Raw genomic sequence first — 19,127 nt, forward strand, 5'->3', positions numbered from 1 at the left:
ATTCATTTTTATTGAACCAAGTCCAGATTTTTAGTCAGGAAAAAGTTAGATATTAATCATATCTGAGCAGGATCATTAAATTTTCCTTTACCTACTAGAACAGCAGGGTCATTATTGAACCACGAGAAGTTAGCTCACTTATTAATCTTTACAATTACATAAAAGTGATCATTTTTATAGTACTTAAGAGTAGCTCTTACCCATTATGTGAAAAGTATGTGGGAATATTACAATATAACATAATGTATTATTATAGATGTGACCTGTGACTCATTGGCCTGCTCACTGACACACAACTCTCTGGAAAAGTTATCTGTTTGAGCTTGGATAACCTTTAATTGTTTCCTATTCCTTATGCTCATTTATGGGGCATACTAGTAAATAGAGAGCTAGTCACTGAGTTATTAATTACCTCATTATTACTTAATTATCAGTATTGCATACTTCATTTTTATGGAGAATTATATCATAAAAAGAGGTATTTTATACTGCTCACCATGGTTAAGTATGAATGACAGTGGTAGCTAATGCGAGATTGAGTTAGTTAAAGGAAATCAATCAGAAATCCTCGCTATAGATTACTATCTGGTTTCTTCTGCCTTTTCCAGCAAGCGCTTCTCATCTTTGACTTTGAAACCGAACAGTTTAAACCGGGTTCTTGTTTCAGTGGACTAATCCCCTTTCATAAATCATGTTCAAGTCCTGAAATAATTTGCACATCGTTTAAAAAGTATTTGCTTTGAAACATTCACCTCAAGCCCTTTTGTATATCCTTTCTCTCTAAAGATTTGTAGTATTTGTTTTGTTCTCTGAGGTATAAAAGACCTGGGTAAACTTTATTCCTGTTGTTTCAAGATTAGTGAAATAAAATGCATATTTATTCAACTGGGACTAAAAGGAGCTTTAGTAAAGACGATCATACATACGACCCATGGGAATGGTATAATACAAAATGTCTGTCTTAAAAATCTCTTTAGGTTTGTTCAAAACACTATTGAAAGACTTAAGTTTAAAGAAGAAAAAAGAAAAAAAAAAGGTTACAAATCCATATTTCTTCTTTGTTCCAAATAAGAGAGAGACACTATATATTTTTCTTAACAAAATAAACTCCTACATGTGCGCTCAAGATAAATTTGATATGGAGGCAAGTAGAGACTGGACAGTAATGATTACATTTTTTCCTACTGAACTGCACGTACTGACTCAGTGTTTGAGAAAACTACATTTTAGAAAAATGTGTAGTGCTTGTTTCAAACACACACTTGCTTCAGAAAAAGCAATCACAAAGAAATCCTCAGCATTTTAGATATTATTTGAGTCCAAGCAGTTGTGTCCCTTCCATGTACTAAAAATGGGGTTGGTTCCTGATGAGGAAAAGAAATTTACTCTGACTTTATCACTTTCAAGCCCAACTATCCAACATCTCTTGCACTGGTTTGGTGCAGTTTCTTAATCCCTTAGTAAGTAGATCTTTGTTTAGGTTAGAAAGTAAAACCGAATTTTGATGTATATTGTGCAAGATGTCATGATTTTTATAGTTTAAAGCAATAGACAATGCAGACGGTTACATCTGCTTGATCCTCCATCACCTGTGCCATCAGTGTATCTCACTTGTGCATCTCCATGTTTTGCCCCCACAGGGAAGGAATATAGGCTGACAACTGGTAACACCTAAATAGATGCAGGTGTTTTCACCACGATGGGAAATATTTAGACTACTGTCTGTGGAGAGAGGTCAGAACTAAAGCAAGTGAGAAGAACTTGCTGAGTTTTGTTCTTTGGGAAGGAAGAGCCAGCCCAGCTTTCTGTCACTCCTGTGAGCCTAATTCTGAAACCTCTTGTGGTAATTATTGAAATTACTACCCTGACTGCAAGTCTGTAGCCAGAAAAAAATGATTCTTATGCTATATTCTGTTCTGAGGTTCCACTGCTATTTATAACTAATCCAGATACAATCCTCCTGGTACTATGGGAGGAACATGACAGATATAAGGAGGGGTTTAGGTTATAGAAGTATAAAGTAAGCTCAATTAGAGAGACTTTAAATCAGGCTCTAGATAGGAATACCTACTGCCCAGACTCACCTTTTTCCCCATGGTGAAATCATTTAAGTGTTTGCACCTTCCAGGTTAGAGGATGTATTGAATTTAAATTATGACCTCCAATCCTAAATATTTAAAGACCAATTAATGGACGGTACTGTCTCCTGGACAGGGTGTATTAATGCTTTTAAAACCAATGTGCTTTGTAGGATCTATTTGCTCCACCGGCTGCCTGCTGACATGCCAGATAAAGGGAACATGCCTCTGAAAGCCGAAGGGTAGGATACCACCGAAGGGTTAAAGGCTGTATTGTTTCTCAATTAAGTAAAAGGTTCCAACTAGCTGGATTTAAATATTGATGCTGAAGAGAACACTATGACATATGAGCAGCTCCCCTCACCACCAAGGATATTTGGCTCCATTTAATTAATTCCATTGGCCATTGTCTTAAATGTGCCCAGGATTCACCCAAGAGGAATTCACTTGCGTTACTGGTATTGAAAAGTGTAACATAGCATTATCTGCCTCAGACAGACTTTTTGTAGCATTGAATCAATTCCCCAGTTCTTGAAAACAACTACCTCATTTGATTCCTTTCATAATTAATGAAATTCAGTAGTAATGCTTTTGCCCCTCAGCTCAGGCTGGAAGAAGGTTCCAAAACTTCAGTTTTCAAGCTGAAAGCATTCTAATTTTCAGCCTAAATGGACTTGTGGTACCAATGTGTTCTTGTGTCAGCATTCAGCTAGCTCTTTATTTTCAGCAGTTCTTTTCTGTCTCAGGTGTACCACTACAAATAGAGTTACAGACAGCAGTCTTATTCCTTCTCCTGCTTGGTTTGGTAGACTAAGCCAGCCAAGATTTGTAGTTGCCTTTCCCATGATAGGCTGCTGCTCTTTTCCCTGACCATCTCAGACAGCCCTTCTCTGAACCCGCCCCACTTTCAGGTGGTATTTCTTGCACATGGGTATTCAAGGCAAGGTATTCCCACAGCTGTGGGAGGTGGAATTCACTCTTCCATATGGAAATGGCTCACCTGATATAGTCTAGGGTTTGTATTTACCTGTTTCATGACCACTTTTTTAGAGACAAAAACTAAACCATCAGAACACGTACACCCTGCTGTCCTTCAGTCTTTTACAACCAACGCCTTCTCCTTGAAAACCAAATAGTAAGCCTGCCTTAAGCCTTTTTCTAGCATATAAAATGTGTTCCTATATGTGATAACAGTTTTTGCAATTAATTTTTAAGGTGTTCAATTTATACAGAAAAGTAACATTCTTTTAAAAGCCAGCAACTCTTTCTAAATACTACATTTAAATACATGAAATTAAAACAATTTCATATAATCCAATGCTAATACATTTAAAAACCCAACAACAACAACTTGGAGAGAAATAGGCTTACCGTGAAATTATTGTGCATGTATGTTGCAGACATATTGATAGTACATTTTGTAATCATTTTTGTTGAAGTTGGTTATACTCCAGTCCAAGGACCCAGAGCCTAAGGGAAGGAATCCAGTGGTAGGCAGGTCAAAAAAGGAGAGCAGCCAGATGTAGATTGGCTCATTTGCCATTTAGCAGGCTTTGAGGTGCAAAAATATAAATCAGAGCAAGTTAACCTTTAGCTTGGGGCATATCTATAAGAAAACACTTCATCGAAGGTGCAAGAACATGTGGCTTGCGTCCACATCGCTCCGCGCTTGCTTTTCCCAGGACAGCCTGGCTGTGTCATATTCAGAAAAAGCTTTTCCTCAGATCTTCTCCAGTCATCTTGTGATGCCTGGTGTTGTTAATGTGTGTGTCTGATACAAACTGATGGTTATATGCATCCCACCAGCCTGGTGCTTTTAAGACACTGTAGTGAATATGTCTGATACGTAGACGTGCAATATTATGCTGAAGGTAAAATGACTTCTGGGATAACAGTTAAAGGACAGAGAAAAAGCAAAGGCAAAGGAACTTGGTGTTGTCTTGTTCATAACACCTTTTGGGAGGATTCTCTGGAGTAAACTGGCTCCTGAACAGCACCTAGGTTTTGTCTTGGCAAGAGATAGCTGGTAGGACCAGAAAGTTGGCTGGAATTTAAGCAGTGCAGGTGATGATCTCAAAATCATTCTTTGTCCTCTGTAGGAACTGTAGATACATTTTCTTAAACCAAAATCTTTGTCTCATTGCTATGGTTTCCAAGAAGTTAAGAAGTTCTGCTCCTGGAAAAATAAGCTTTGTATATACTTTGTGTGAAAACGTGTGTGTAGTATCATTCTTGTCTATGTAAAACTAAAGATTATTATTTTAGGGTTCAATAATAATGCTCCTGCCTTCCTGTCTTCATACGAAGGTATTTCAGTGCATGTGTTTGAATGAATATCAAAAGATAGAACTAAAAATTAATGCAGATATACTGAAAACACTGTAAAGCCTGAATTGTTATTCAATGTTATCTGAAGATCATTGATTATGGTTGATCAAGGCTAGTACTGATATTAAGGCACAAATAGTGGGATACTCGATTTATTGTTGCAACTTTGCTCTAATCTAAGTTACACATTAGCTACTTTTGGACTAAAAGTTTAAGCCTTGCTTAAAAAAATCTCTTGCTAGGTTTCAGATTTGGGGCATCTGATAGTTTGAATTTGGGGTTCAGTTATGAGAAAAGTAATTTTTTTCTGTTCATTGTCCAAGTGACGGGAAGTATGGAGACAGAAGAAAAGGTGAGGGACAGGCTTAAACAGAGAGGAGTCAAAGCGGTGACGTGGGGAAAGAAAATGGAAGGATCCTGAAGCGCCATTGGTTTGCTGCTTCATTTGTCTGAGGTTTGTTTCCTCTGGGGTGCTGTAGCAAATATTTCCTGCTGAATGAGAAACAGCACCAGGCAAGACACAGCAGTGGTCTCATCTCATCTGGTACACTTTTTGAAAAATAATTTGTAATTGGTGAATGCAAGGATGGAGTGGATCCATTAGAGTTATACTTTCTGTTATTAATAACCCACAATGAAAATGTTCTTTGAGAACACATCTTTTATTTTGTGGGTTTTTGTCCAGCAAACTAAGTTAGCAGACTTCACCTTTTCCAAACAATTGTTTACTTGGAATTCATCTGTAGCTGTCCCTGCTCAAGTTACAGGTCATTCATAATAATAAAGCTTTCTAATTCAGTGACAGAATATTCATAATGGCTTTACAATACTCAGCTGGTTAATGGTCCCCTGGATCTGGACAGCAAGACTTCAAAAGGCAGAGTCCTCTGATCTCCAGTTTCCTTATTCTCTCTAAGCTTGGAAGGTTTCAACTATCAAACATAGATTAAGTTTTATTGGTTGATAGTCTAATTGCATTTGTATTATCTTTCCTCTTAATATTCTTTTCTTTGCTCTGTATTGGATTTCATCCAAATACTACTACTTCCATGAAGCAGTTTTTTGAAAATGTTTTGCTTTTGCTTTGACGCTTAACTGCTTAACACGTGAGTGTTGCAATAAGGTGCTGGTTCCTGATAACAGTTTTCCTTGTGTAAGGAAAAGTTTCCACAATCTTCTGTGCTTTGCTTATATTTGATAGAGCTCTTCAGTTGAGGCTTTTCATGGACAAGATAAGGTTTGGTTAAACATCTGAACTTTTGAATGTTTATCTGAACTAGATTCGACCTCTAAATTTGTCCATCATTAGTTATTTTGCTTTTCTTTTTAGAGACTAAGTTATGCTATTAAATATGTTCTAAAGTAGGTTAAGCCCCTGTGCAGTTTGTCAGCTGGAACATTAATTTTAAAGCTAAAACAGTCTTCTATTGTATCTTTTTAACATTTTGTCTGAATTTTAACCATGGCTGGTCAAACATAGAGTCAGTGCACCCATGCAAACCCTACACGTAGCTGACTGAAGTGTCTCAACTGAAGTTGTTGTGATGAGTGGCCTGATTTTATTTCAGGGAAAATGGTGATATATAGTAATAATTTGCCTGTTCAGGCAGCTTGCTCCAGCGCAGCTGTTCTGGAGACTGAATGAAGTACTGAATGTCACCGCATGCCTTGCAAGTGTCTCTGGAGGTCTCCCCCTCTGAGCCCCTACACAAGGAACAGGCAGACTTGGGGTCCCAGCTACTGCTGCAGCAAACCCACTGCACTAGGAGTGTAGGAAATGCTCATTTCTGGCATCCCAGATGCTCATGCCTTCGGATAACCGTGTCTTTGTGTCCTCTTCAGACTCATGTCTTAGCCGTACCGACCCAGATCTTGCCCTGGTGCTGCGCGTGCAGTGAGAAGGCACCACCGTCAGATGGGAGGGAGAGCGGGTAGGCACAGCAGGGAGCCAGAGCCATTGCTCCTGGACACCCTGCCCCTGCCCAGCGCTGCACTCCGTACCACCAGGGAGAGAGAAGGCAATGAATAGTTTCTAGCTATAGTTTCTAGTCACACGACTGAACTGTATGACCTGATCTTTATTAGAAGACCAACTTCTGACAAAGTCAAGGCTAAAAAAGCCCACGCCTTACTTAAACACACTGGGATCAGAGCTTTCAGGGCAAGCAGTCAAATTTATAACATAAACTGTTATAACGCGTGGCTAAAGATACCGGCAGCTTCGCTCTGGGCTTTTCTTTTCCTCCTGTAATCACACTAACTCAGTTCAAGAAAGAGGCTGATCCATAGGACACCTCAGAAGGCACCTTCTCCCACCAACAGCCTCTATAGGGGAGGCTCACACAAAAGCTATAGTCTCCTTTTGGTCTGCTTTGCGTTTTGATGTTTCTTTTACACAGCTCCTAAAGCACCTTCAGCGGCAGTCTTTCCCGTGGCCTCGCAGTGCAACTCTGACACTACCTTGTAAGCAGAGAGCTGCAACTGCTGAAAAGTTTGACAATCAATTGTGTTTTAACAAACGGAAATAATTTCCATAGAAACACAAGATGAAGCTGATGGCAGTAAAGGTCACTTTGCCTAAGGTTTAGATTTATGTGACTATAGATGCTGGAGATTCCCACCAGAACTTCCACGTAAGGTAAGAAGTAAAAAGGATTCTTAAATATGTTGACTTGTTATTTTTAAAAATGAGCTCATGCGTGATCTTTTCTTCAGTTATACTTACTCTAATGATTTAATTGAGGTGGAGATAATTTGATAAAGTAGATTCAACATATAAACAGGGTAGAGCAAATGGATTTCAGATCTTTGGTTAGATATTTTTTGATTACCTTAAAGATAATGGCTGTGCCTTTCTCCTTTATAAGCTATCACATCTACATTCACTGGGAAATACTAAACTTGCTGTATTAAAAGAGAAAAATACGCTGGAACTTGTGGTTCAAAACAACAAATATACAGATCATTATCACTACTGTTTCTCATTGGAAATAATTTTATCATGTTGGTTTTCATAACCTATGCACTACAAATTAATTCTATCCTTTATTGTATGAGAAGCATTAGAAGTTCATCACTGGGTCAAAACCCATAAGGTTATGAATATAATTGGGGGTTGAGTGCAATGGGAATAAAATTAAATTTACAAATAATTTACTTTTTGAATTTAGAAGTATAAAATGTAATTGATAACAGTTTCAATAAAAAGAAAATTCTTTAGTATGACATTCTTTCTGTAAAAGTCCCATAAGACTGTATCTGAATAAAAGGTTCAACAAGGTATCCAAGCACATATCTGAATTTAAACATGTGAATTATTTGTATGACTTTTAACAAGGGTGATATAAATGCTAATAATACTAATAATCAATTGCCCTTGTTCTCTACAGGTAATTTGTTTTCCAAAGCATAAGACAGGATTATATGTAAGTTTGAAGTTAGAAGTGCACACATGACTGGCAGTACCCAGCCACTCAGGAAGGTTTTCTTTTGGCATAACAATCTATCTGGTGCTCCTGGTAGAAAAATCAGCTGTATAATATTCTTGTCCTTTTTTCGGAGCAATTTAGTATAAGCGATGACTATTCATATTATTTGCAAAAGGTTGAAAAGGAGCTTGTTCAGACCGACTCAGTCAGGAGGTAACCTTAAAGACTTGAAAGTTATTGGCAGCTATTCCACAACAGATGAAAACAAAACCTGCATATTCTAAAAAGCCCTGAATGTGTTACTTGTAAATTACTTGTTCAACTTGATCTGGAGATACTCCTCAGTTCCCTGCCCTGTCTTCCTCAACCTTTAATTATGTGTTTACTTTATTTTGGGAAGTCTGCTTAAATAATATTTTTATATTATCTATGTCAACCTCAAAAGTCATTAATTCAAATATTGCTGGTTTTCCCATAACTAACTATCATGTCTTATATGAGTGGGATGAGACTGTATGGCTAAAAACCCTGGAACAGGGCAGCGCTGAGTCACCCAGGTGGTGAAGGGCAAGGACCACTATTCCAGTCCTATGTGTTAGACAATCCAAGTTATTATTTTCCTGGGAATTTTAGCAACCTTCTCTAAAGGAGAGAAGTACACCAAATGCAAAAAGCTCCTCCATCATGCTCCTGCTTTTTACCCAGATTAATCTGTAATTAGATCACTCTTTACCTGAGAATTTTCAGAAAACATCTACTGTAGGAGGGTCGAGGTGAGACAAGTCAATGGAAATTTGTGCTCGTACAGAACTACCCTCCTCAGTTCCAGGGGGATAAAGAGCTGCAACTACTTTTGGCGGAGGGACTGTGTCAAGGGTCCTAATCTCTGACATGAGCTTGGGGAGACCCGTTTCCCCTTCCCAAGCACACTGTACTCTTGCTTCCTAGAGCCTGAATACTCTAACTTTGTGTACTGCAGCAGATTTCATCCAAGTCCCACATGTTTTACATTAGATGAACATAAACTGGTCATACTGTATGAATAAAACGAGCTCATTGATTTCTGGCAGTGTGGTTTTTATATTCAAGTGAAGTGTGTGTAGCATTTCTAATATTGTGACAATACCAAAAAAAAAATTGTGGAAAGAAAGGCTTGGCGTGTCCTGGGTGATACAGTCCAGTCCCTCCTGTCAAAAGGTACCGTGTTCTGTGTCCCTTTTCATAAATTTATTAAGCCTCATCTTAAATTCCTTTAGTTTTATTTGCCACCATGACTTCTTTGAAAGGGTGTTTTAGAACTTCTTATTACGGCCAGTTCATACTCATTTATTCTTGTGCCAACATTGTTCTTTGCTTTAAACAGCTCTTCTCCCTCCCTGCTGTCCTCTTCTCCTCTCCTGCTCCTTTTCCCACCCCCACCAGCAAATTCATGGAGAACAATCGCAGCCTTTCCCAGCAATTTGCTAGCTGGCCAGGCATGTCAAGCTCCCCTCCTGCTTTCCAAAGCTCAGCAGCCCCATTCTCCTGGCGCTTCACATCGCCCCTGCCTGCACCTCTTCTGGCATGCATTTCCACCTCACACACAGATGTCCAAGGTTGCACACTCAGGACAGAGAAGTATTTTGTATTAATCCTTCTCTAACCACGCATTCGGTAGTATTAGGTCTAATCTGTTTTCTTCAGCTTCAGTCTCCAAGTCACTACGTTTTTGTCTGATATCCCTATTCTTGTCTCAGCTGGTGCTGCTTCCTGGCCTTGAGTCACCAACAAGTATTTTTTGAACGCTCCTACTTTTTCTGAAGTCATTAACAAAAACGCCAAGATCTGTTCCAAGAATATTTAAGGACTTGCACTGGTAACTTTCCTTCAATACGGTAGTCCTCCTTTCAACAAAACTTGTTTAATACCTTATTTAGTCACTTCACAGTTATTGTTTTAATTCTCTACATCTTCTCTAGTTTAACTAATAATTTCCCATTTGGCATCATATCAAATGCACAACTAAGGTCCAGATAGATTTGGTCTATTGTATTTTTCTTTTCTATAAACCTCTACTTATTTTATTAAAGAAAGATATCAGGTTAGTTTGGTATGATCTCCCATTACAAATCCGACACATTCTCAGAAATATTGCTTTACATTTTGAAATATTTATGGTACAAATACCACCGAGAAAAGCTGTGTGGGGAGTGCCCATTTGTTTCACGGTGTAAGCGTGTAGTGCTATTTAACACACTATTCATTTATTTCCATTTGTTATTAGTGGGGGACAAATTTTTTTAAAAGTTTATATGCATAAAGGCATGATGCAAAATATTAATTATACAGTCATATTATTCAATCTTTACTGCTAATGCACACAAATTTCACAAAGTGTAATGACACTACTGAGCACTTAAGTTGTTAGGCTGTCATATTACAGAAAAGTTATTTGTGCTATATAATCACTGTTTTCTTTTCCTTATTGTTTATTTCCAGGCTTGCTCCATAAACATTTGTAAATGCTGACATACTTGCTGTGGCAAATACCTGTTTTAAGACCATAAAACTGAATGACTTCATGTCCTTTGTTGCCCATGCAACCAAAATCTTCCAAGCATCTTCTGGCTGGTGGTCCCTGTTCTGTCACCTGGTGCATCAGTTCCTGGGTCTATGCTCTGTAGTTATAAAAATATGTAATTTTAAAGCTTATCATAATCATAGGAATTAGGGGTAATGCCTGATTCCTGCATTTTTCCAACCAATCATTTGTGTAGTGCCTTTAAGCAGACCGTGTATCTGCCTCTCATTTTACTCTTTTATAAAAAAGATAAATTATAGTGTGGGGATAACTCATGAGACCTGCCCAGGAATTTCACTAGGGGATAAAATAGGATGACTGACAAGAGTCATTTGCTCAATAAAGTAGGTGAAGTGAATTCTTTATCCTTAGTGAACAGACTTTATTGACTCCATCTCGGAGCATCACAAAGAAAAGGAAGGAGGCAGGGACTTGGTTTTGTCTCTCTCAAAACTTTGGTGCTGCTTGAAAATCTGGCCATTTATTTGAGCAATAATGCATGCTGCTCCTTCCGTAAAGGACTAGCAGTAGTTTCACATCTGCTGCAGGCCAAAAAAATCTGAAGAAATTTTGGATTCTGAATTCCAGTGAAACCCAATAAAACTTGAAGTCATGAGTCATTATATATTCTTAAATTACAGTGTCTCCTGGAACGTAGGCATAGTCACACGCCTCTGCATGTTAAGATACATTTCTTCAGAAGGATGAGACACTTAGCAATTAAGCATTCCCATTACTTGAAATTAATTAACTAATTAATTTCTTTAAATTAATATTTTTGCACATATGTGACAGCACTGCTGTTAGACTGGCACTTTCATTATCCAAAGTCATAGAGACCTACTTCTGCCTCCCCTTTTACCATCTCAGCTTTGATTCAGTCCTGCATGATGCTGCTGAAGACTCTGGATGTGAGTCTGTGAAACACATAAAAAAATGATTATTTTAAGACATCAGAGATCACAGTTAAACCCATGGATCTGTTTATATGTATTTGAATAAAGTTGCAGCTTAGATTTTCATCAGTAGATACTGTATTTTGAATGGCCAAGCTTGTCACTTTCAGTATTCCTTGGGAAAGAACTACTAAATCTCAGTTTATAAGTGTTATCATTATACTACAAGTCACCTCCATTTCTAAGAACTTCTTGAAATTTTAAAGTCCTCAAGAGTATTACAAAAAAATTTGCATGGCCCAAACCAGTGGGTTTTTTTCCTGCAGAACAAGGCTAATGGAAGAGAAAGTAAGAATATAAAGCTCTTTGAAACTCTTAAAGCTTTATCCAGTCCCACTGCAGCTCTTCCTTCTCTATGAGCCCTTTCCATCCAAATGAATTACATACTATAATTTTGGGTGTTATATTAAACAGATAGGTATCATAATAATGTATTTCAGTTAGGAAGAGGTACTTGGAAGAAATTGGTTTTGCAATACACATGATATGAGACAATCAATAGTGCTTTAGTCTGACAAGCACTGTCAATATCCATTGTCACAGTTCAGAAAGTCATTAATGGATAGTTCTTCAAAAACCAATGCTTTCAACACGTTAGAAGTGTTCAGATATACTGTACCTGGCAGGAATTAATCATAGGTAGACCCTTGGGATTATGTATAAATGTTTTGTAAATTAAGACTGAAATAAAAGACATTGGAATGAATGTCAGATCCTGCTACGTTCAGTTCCAAATCTTGCCAATAAAACATGGAGCTGTTTAGAACATATTAAAACATTTTACTTCCTGAGCCATTCGGGCTCTGCCCAGAACATCACACCCAGGAAAAGCAGTCTGAAATATATTGTCTAGGTACATGACTAAATTCACAGGAAGTAATCACATAAAAATTTGATTGTTGCTCTGAAAAAGGTAGAGCCTTATCTGGTTCTTTCAGTCGTGCTCATGCAAAAAAAAACAGAGAAAAGTTTTTGCACCTTCACCTTGCAAATATGTTAGCCACTGCTTAACCCTGCTTAAATTACGTTTACTCTCATTGCATCATATATATAATATAGTGTATGAAATTATAGCAGGTGTCTATCTGTATATCTCAAAACTTCCATTGACTCTGACAGAACTACTTCTGCAGAACTGTGTGATTTGGAGGTAACATTAATTCATTCCTTCCACCTGTTTTCTTGTGCAAAACCCCTTTTACAGCCTTTAGTTTGCGGTTTTACATGATACTCCTGTTATATTTATACATTATTAGGGACATTCAGGCTAGAGTTGTCATGTTGAATAAGTATTCAGAAGACTTACACAGGCCCCAAGACAGACTGGTCAGTTTTTTCTTGGTGGAATTCTTTTCCAGAGAATTTAGCCTAAGCTATCCTCCCTAATTCAGCTAATGTTAGTACAGTGCTGCCCAACATTAAGAGCCAAAGATATGTTCTTTCTTTTAAGTCTAACAATGTGTTCATACTATTTTCTTTTTTGTACCCAATCTATATTACACTTCCCTGATGTGACAAGATGTTGTGATTTCATGTATCTTAATTGTGGAACAAACTGTTTGAGGTAAAGGTCTTGACTTTTTTTTTTTTTTTCCCCCATTTGTCTCTTCATCTCTTTTCCACCTGTGGAATAAATAGAGACCTAATAAAGTGACCAAAGTCATCCAGAAATGCTTTTCCAGATCTGAGGGTACAACTTTCTTTCCAGCCAGTAGTGAAAGTCAGCCAGTATTCAGATTATATTTTTGCTGTTGGGTTGAAATGTCCTTGCACCCTTTTGCACTAGCAGAAAAATTTAGCATAATATTGGACTTTGTTGTGTTCCCATCTCTATGTACTCTAATGGCCCCTGACCCAACAAGAGCAAGCACGTGTTTCCTTTTTCTGTCACAGAAGCTTTTAGTGCAATAGAAGAAATACTTAATCTAAGAGTCTGTGCCAAGGGAAGGGCAGTACCCTTCTGGTCTGTGTCGGTATTGAAGCATTTATGTGGATATGCCAGTGTGAGCATCTTCAGAAACAGGATATGAGTTTATTCAGTACAAGGAATCAAATGGCACACCTATACAGTTTATGCCAGGGAAGAGACAGCAGAACAAGCAGTAGGTTTTACTTCCTATTAATTTATACTTGGGTCCTTAAGTATCCTGTTTTATTTCTGTATGGAACTGCTTTCCACTTTTTGTGTTGTTTAACGTTTGCCAGCTCTCTTTCATGGAGGATTTTTCTGGCCAAATCCAGAACCTAAAATTTTAAAAGGAAGGTATTCCAAAAAAATATTTGTTGTGGTTTTTTAGTTTTATAACTCACTCTTTTTTTTTTTTCTTTTCTTCTCTTTCCCTCTTGGAAGTAACATTTGGTCCTCTTTGTATTTCCAAATATAATAGCAAGGTCATTTTAATGTGGGGATATCGCGAGAAGAATGGTTTGGCAAGAGAAAGAATATTTCTAAATGAGATCCCAACAAGAATATTTCTGGCTGAGCTTGGTTTTGGAACATGCTATCTAAACCCTTGAATTTCTGGGAGGCTTGGAGTTTCCCTCTGGTGACTCACCCATGTTTAATAGAATAAAATAAGAAATTCATCAACATCAGCTTTACTGCTGGTTTTAACCATGAGCTATACAACTCAACCTAGAACACACAAAAGTATCCCTGACAATAATTATTCCTACCTCTAGATGTAGTTTTAACACCATAATTGCTGTTTCAGGTATGAAACTTCCAGCTGGGTTAATGTATCTTTCTAAACAGAGGACCTTTACACTGCTACCCCACTGTTCACAGTATGCCCACGTTCACTTCAGTTAGAATATCTTAATAAAGCTGGGGTATACTCGGAGCTAAATGTGTAGCTCAAGTGGGCATAACACGCCTCAGAGTCCCGCAGGCCACGAAGTGTGGCAGGCATCTCAAGTGACTTCAGAGATGTTTTCACTCCTGCATCATTTGCACTGGGGAAGCTTCACTGTAAGTCAGGAAAAAGCAAACCTAAATATGAATTGCTATGGACAGAATGACCCTCAGCAACAAGAGAAATGAAATACAATTCACTTCACTGTTTCGAAGCACCATTAAGATGCAGAATTAGAAACATCCATTTGTTGTTCTTTTTATAGCACAGCCAAGTGACTTGGAATTTTAGCTTGTCCCTGCCAAGGATTGCTCAATTTTGAACAAAAAGTCCTGCACTATAATGTTAAAAAAGCACCAACCATCAATTGAATGCTAATCTTCATATTCTATGATACATCACTCCAAGAATGCTACCATTAAAAAATGTGATTTCTATTTTTCATAAGTGATGGATTATTGTACCAAGCTGTGTATTTTCCAGTAAAGTGTCCTTTTATTTGTCCTGTGTGATTACTAGTTTGTGGAAGTATGTGTGGGGTCATTTTAGTGCTGTGGGAAAATGGAGCACTCTTCTGTTAAAATCAGTAGTGAAATCAGAAGCAAACTATGCTCTGATCAGTGTAGGCATGTGTTTAAATATTGCTTTCCTTAATTGGCTATGTTCTATTTACTTAAAATGAACAATTTGGCAAGTTTTTCTCCCTTGACAACAGCAAAGCGTAAACCATTTTATAAGTTTGGCTGTTAAAATCAGATTTGTAATGTAAACCACAATATTCCAGGGTTGTTACTGTAGCTTAACCAGTTATTTTAGCTTGCCATTGTTTTATAATTGTGCACCTTTAAACATGCTGGTTCTGGTTATAACTTATGCAAAACTTCTTGATATGGAATAGCCCAATCATATCGATCATAGTTTTATTTTTGCTCTCTCTCTTTCCCTGGATCCTTTATATGAAGATCACTGCATTACAGGTGAGATTAGGGAGCACCTCTGTAACCGCAGCTAAATTATCTGGGGTCCCGGTTAGAAATTCTGTCAAAGGGACAATGAACCAACTCCTGTAAGTTCAGCTTCTGGAGAATGCTGTCTTTTGGTGGGTGGATGGGTGGGTGGATGATTGATTGATTGACTGACTGACTATCAAGAGAAGAGGGAAATCTACTTTCCTGAGAAAGCAGAACCCACCCCTCCTTCAGCTGGAGGTCCTTGCTGTGCAGCTCCAGCTGCCCCATTATGCCCTGCTCAGCATTTGGGGAATGGGCAGGGTGAGAGAGAGCTCAGGACACAGGACAAGGGTTATTCAAGGGGGTGGTGAGGCTCAGGTGATTTGTTAGAAAACTTTTAAAAATCTGCTTGTTCGGGGAAACCTTTGGAGAAGGTCTTCCCATAGCATCATCACTGCTTTTGGGGTATGCTGAGTTTCTCCTTGCTACAAATACTGCCTGTTTTGATAGCTATGATGGTGCCCTGCAAGCACCTCAGCAGAGAATAAGTTAAATTTATGCCTTTGAAACTTCCTCCAGGGGATTTTCTGCAGCTGGGTTCTATGTCTTTTTGACACAGAGCAGGAATAAATTGAGCTCAAAATGTTTCTCAGTTTGGTAAATGCCTAAATATAATAAAATAGAATCATTAAGACGGGAATACTTTTCTTTCCATAAATTAATGCATCTTGCACACATTTCATGGCATATAGCCATGTTTTCTATAACTGCATTAAATATATATATAACGCTTAATCCATCTTGGCAAGAGAATTCAGTCCTTCACTAGCGGTGTAACCATCCGTCCTTTCTCATAACAAGTAGTATACAGCTAATAGCGCATAGCACATTTTGAGCCCGGAATTTTAGTTGAAAAATCATCCATGTAAAACTTGTGAGATTTGTGAACATTTCATGAGTAAACTGGTCACCATTCAAATACCTATGGGCAATAAATAATACAATACTGTGAACAACCAGTACTGTGAACTCATCGTGTTTATTCACAAAAGTATTAACCACAAGTTTTCTACTGGCCGACCAGCTATGCTGCTGACCTACCACATGATTTTACTAGGGTGGCTATGGCCATTATTTTCTAAGGATATTTGAGAAAGCTACTATTAGTTTAAAAATACCGTTTCACTGAAGCTTTTTCTTTTGATTTCCTTTAGTTTTCAGACTGAACTACAGTGCCTCTGACACAAATGACAGAAACCGAGTTAAAAGCAGATTAAAGAAGTTCATCTCCCGAAGACCCTCCTTGAAAACATTGCAAGAAAAGGGACTTATTAAAGGTGTGTTCAGTCTTATGTACTTTTTTGGAGTAAAAAGTAAAAATTCACTGATGATTTTTTTCATTCTCAGTTAATAAGTGCGTTGGAAAAAGATAGGGTTTCACTGCTGTAGCTTACACTGTAAAACTTACCTGCTGAACTGTAAAGAAAAAATCAACACAGGGTTACACCTATCTTTGTGCTATCTGGCTACTCCTTCATTTTTTCTGCTTTGGTACACATGTGGTAGAAGCCCCTCCATTTAATGTGGGCACTCACCAGGCACATTGCAGATCAACATGCTGCACAACTCCATTTCTTTTTAAGAAAAGACTGTTGAAACAGTTTTATACTTTAGAATCCAAAATAGGAACTTCAGATGCTGTGCTGACTAATTTGTTTTCTAGGATAGGCTGGAATACTTTCTGCTGTCTTCTCTCATTATTTTTCTAACTTGCCGACAAAATACATTTTTAACAATATAAAATACCTGCCAGTGAACAATGCTTTGAATCTGTGATTTTTTTTTCCTACTCGAATTTCTTGCTAAGTTGGTCAGCCATCACTTTCACATATCCTTAAAAAATTTCTTTGATAAAATGTGTTTGTTAGTTTATCCAAGGAGTAAACATTTTGCAAAGAAACTGGTAGTTAACTTGAAGGCAGTAGCATTCTGACCACTAATAATCACGCAAAGCCATGTTTTCAAATATTGTCTGGAATAATGCTTTAAAAATTTACGCACTCCCAAATTATTATGTGTGAAACCCACAACTGCACATGCAAATTGACTAGAAAGAGGCATTTTGCCAGCAGCCCCTGTCAATCTCTGGAGTGTGAGTTTTCCAGTGGTGTGTCAAAAAATGGCAAGGGGTGTTGCTAGCATGTATTAAACTTGTCTGTCTTGAGCCAAGAGATTGACCCTAGCCAGGAAAAGCTAAAGCAGACACAAGAGTTAAACACCAGCTGGGCCCGTGTCTGAAGAGGAGGAGATTTTATGAATTAAGTTCTTATGTTTTAGATGCGCGCAGAAATGTTCAGTGAAATGTCGCTTACTGCAAGGAAGCCTTCGTTAGATGAAATCATGATGTGCCTTAGTGATGGGCTTCTGCTTCTAACTGCCACGGAAACTTTAAGAAAATGTCATTTATACATAAATAGATGTGTGCAAGGTGGGCACAAACACACAACAAACTTTCAGGATCTGTCCTCACAAGTTTGTAGTATCTGATTTCAATACATCGGAGAGTTTTGCCTCTTTGAAGTACTCTGTGGGCTGAGAGTGGGATTTGAATGCATCATGTTAGTTTGTTTCAGTTATTACAGTAATAGAGGAGTAATTTATAGTCTTTTAATTTCTGGATTTAAGGGGTTTCTTTTTAGTTTAATAAAGTGTGGCTGATGAATCTCCTGTGGTGTTACATAGGGATCAGATGTGATCCCTGCTAACAAATCCAGATTCATTAACATAACTCAAATCCATCCTCTAATATATCTCTCTAGGAAAGCCAGATGAATTTGGGTTTGGCTACAGTTGCATTAAGCTCTTGATTCATAAACATAACTTGGTTCTACCTGGGATGCTCTTCCATGGATCACAAAGATGCACGATTTGTGACACAGTAATTCTGAATCGTTACCCAGCACAGTTTTATTACCAAACTAATATTACCGTGAAGAAAACATGTTAGTTATCTACCATGAAGTTTCATTAGGATTAGGTTTTGGCCATGCAAATGAGGCAGGATTCGTTAGCACGGCTTAATTCCAATCTACGGTAAGTCTATGCGAAATGCTCATTTGATAAGGTTCCTTCATTGTCTTCACCAGAGTTTATCCCTTAATCTGTTAAAATGTTATGAAAATGCAGTTGCAGTGCTTATACAGAGACCACTTTTAAATGTTAATTTCTAGGCTCATATTAAAATATTTTTAAATCACAAAATGCAACCATCCAGATTAAAAAGTAGAAGCTTGCAAAATTTTGTGTTATAAGATGCATCTATTTATTTTTCTAAAGGTGACTTAAATGGTTGCAGAAACCTCTCAAAACTATTTATTTGCTCGTTTCTTAAGGGAAAAAATGTTAACTGATTTTTACAAGAAAAAATTCCTCCAGCACTGAGAACATGCATACTAACTTTTATCCCATAGGGAAATACTTCTGTCAGAATTGCAAATCCCTTAAAATAGGGGCTCGTAATAAAAGTGTGTCTAAAGCCTTGCAGGACATCTCAGTACCGAATTTCTGACAAAGAGCTGTTCTGTGTGCTAGCGAAGAATTGATATAAATATCTGTGAAGCGTGTGGTGTTAATTACTCCAATGCAGTGGCACTGTAGGTGCTGTGAAAACCTTCACTTTTCATCAAGTGCTATTCATATTTGCCAGGGGCACTATAAAGCTCTCAAATCTATATTGATTTTTTACATTGTATGTCACATTGGAACCAAAACTCCAATAAATTTAACACGTAAATTATAGTCATGAGTAAATACATTTTAAGGTGGTAAGTTCACTTAAACACAGTTCTGCGCTGTTAGTCACTGGTGTGTACACACTTGGCCAGAAGACTTGACACATTTCTCCACATTAACCAAATTTGGAAATACAGACTTCAAAATTAAATAGCAGTTTGATCTCCCGGGGTACTTTGT

At 37.7% G+C, this 19,127-nt stretch overlaps 1 protein-coding gene across 4 annotated transcripts in view; it reads left to right on the top strand.

The window, feature by feature from the left end:
- ARHGAP15 (Rho GTPase activating protein 15) overlaps positions 1–19,127 on the top strand; it is a 332,925-nt gene that overhangs the window by 176,902 nt on the left and 136,896 nt on the right. For all 4 annotated transcript variants that reach the window (XM_055719343.1, XM_055719344.1, XM_055719341.1 and 1 more), the window contains one exon: positions 16,370–16,492. In XM_055719343.1, coding sequence (XP_055575318.1) covers positions 16,370–16,492 — 123 coding nt within the window. The remainder of the gene's footprint in view (positions 1–16,369; positions 16,493–19,127) is intronic.

The sequence above is a fragment of the Falco cherrug genome, chromosome 8, assembly GCF_023634085.1.
Source record: "Falco cherrug isolate bFalChe1 chromosome 8, bFalChe1.pri, whole genome shotgun sequence".
NCBI lineage: Eukaryota > Metazoa > Chordata > Aves > Falconiformes > Falconidae > Falco > Falco cherrug.